Source organism: Stenella coeruleoalba (genome assembly GCF_951394435.1).
Source record: "Stenella coeruleoalba genome assembly, chromosome: 7".
Lineage (NCBI taxonomy): Eukaryota > Metazoa > Chordata > Mammalia > Artiodactyla > Delphinidae > Stenella > Stenella coeruleoalba.
In genome coordinates, this window is record NC_137153.1 from 28,613,473 (window position 1) to 28,614,895 (window position 1,423).

At 50.2% G+C, this 1,423-nt stretch overlaps 1 protein-coding gene across 1 annotated transcript; it reads right to left on the bottom strand.

Moving 5' to 3' along the window:
- Window positions 1–592: 592 nt before the first annotated feature.
- On the bottom strand, window positions 593–913 carry LOC307189152 (anaphase-promoting complex subunit 15-like; the record flags this gene model as incomplete). The annotated part of the gene is made up of 1 exon (XM_079926953.1): window positions 593–913. Exon 1 carries the CDS (start codon window positions 890–892, stop codon window positions 593–595), a length of 300 nt encoding a protein of 99 aa, XP_079783079.1. The 5' UTR covers window positions 893–913.
- Between the last annotated feature and the right edge of the window lie 510 nt (window positions 914–1,423).

Consider the following 1,423-nt stretch of genomic DNA (forward strand, 5'->3'; position numbering starts at 1 on the left):
TCCCCTAAGTCAGAGCCCTGATAAAAAGGAGCACCAGTGATGGGCCACACAATGGGAATGGATTGTACTTTTAAATATTGTCAATGCCTGGACCTCCCTGGGCCCCATTTCAGAGGAATGCAGCCATGCTCTGGGAACGCAGCCTGGACATGAGCCTTTTTAAGGCTCCAGTTGATTCTGCTGTGCAGTCCGTCCTGGGACCCAGTGGTATTAGACAAAGACATCTGGGCTGGCCACTTTCTGGGTGCTCTTTTCTGAGTCAGGGACTTTTCATTTGTAAAATAAGGAGTTAATAATCACAGCTATCTCAAAAGTTGGTTGTTTTTTTATTTTTATATCAGTCCTGTGTCTTTATTAAAGAGAGTTAGAAAGAGACTAGGTCTGGCAACCAAGGAGTGAGGTACTGGCCAGAAACGTGGGGATGCAAGGGCAGATTGATGGGCTGGGAGGGGCTGAGGATACCAGGTGCTGGCAGCAGCTGAGGAGGTGCCCGAGGGTGAGCTTTCAGGCACTGGGGTCGGTGTGGGGGGTGTTGGGTGATCAGCTGGTTCCACAGGGCATCCAGGATAGATTGGGCGGGCCTGGAATCTCCCTAGATCATCCAGTGGTCCTGATCCTGTGAGCTGCCTTCCATGTCCACCTCACTGACCTCTCCATCATCGGGTGACTCATTGTAGCCATTCGTCTCATCCATGCCCTGCGCATCCCCATCAACCTCTGAGTCCTCTTCACCATCTTCATCCTCATCTTCATCTTCCTCGTCAACACAGTGCCAGGCCTGATGCTGCTGTTCCTGCTGCTGCAGCCCTGTCTCCTCCACACAGGGTCGATCCAGATTAAACCACAATGTCTCAGTCACACAGGGGAAGGGCGAGGGGAACAAGGTGCGCATGGCTTCTAGACTGGGTTTGAGTCCTGGCTGCACCACTTACTAGCTGTTTGACCTTGGCCGAGTCACTTAACCTCTCCAAGACTCAGTTTCCTCATTGCACCGTGAGGTGGCAGCTGGTGGCAACCCAGAAGCCTTCACTTTCAAAAGTTGGTTGTTTTTAGGCTTAAAATAGAAAATATATCTGAAAAGGCTTTGCCAGCTGTATTATGCAAATGCAACTTCTATTACAGAGGGCTCAAAAATGACACTGCACATACCTAGTCTACCAAAGCAGGCTGAACCATTTGTGTGCCTGAGCAATGCTCTGGGCATTCACACACTGTTTGAATTTTTTACTATAAAGCCCTTTGCGTGCTGGTGCTCAGTGGTCAGAGGTGCAACCCATGGGCTGCTGCAGGGCATCATAGAGACATTCATTTCTCTGACCCGTGAGTGCTCACTGGGTGCTCTCCAAAAGCTGAGAATGGGGAGAAAGGAAGACTATGACCCCCACAGACGCTAATTCCACCCTCAAGTGATGTGGATAAGTAG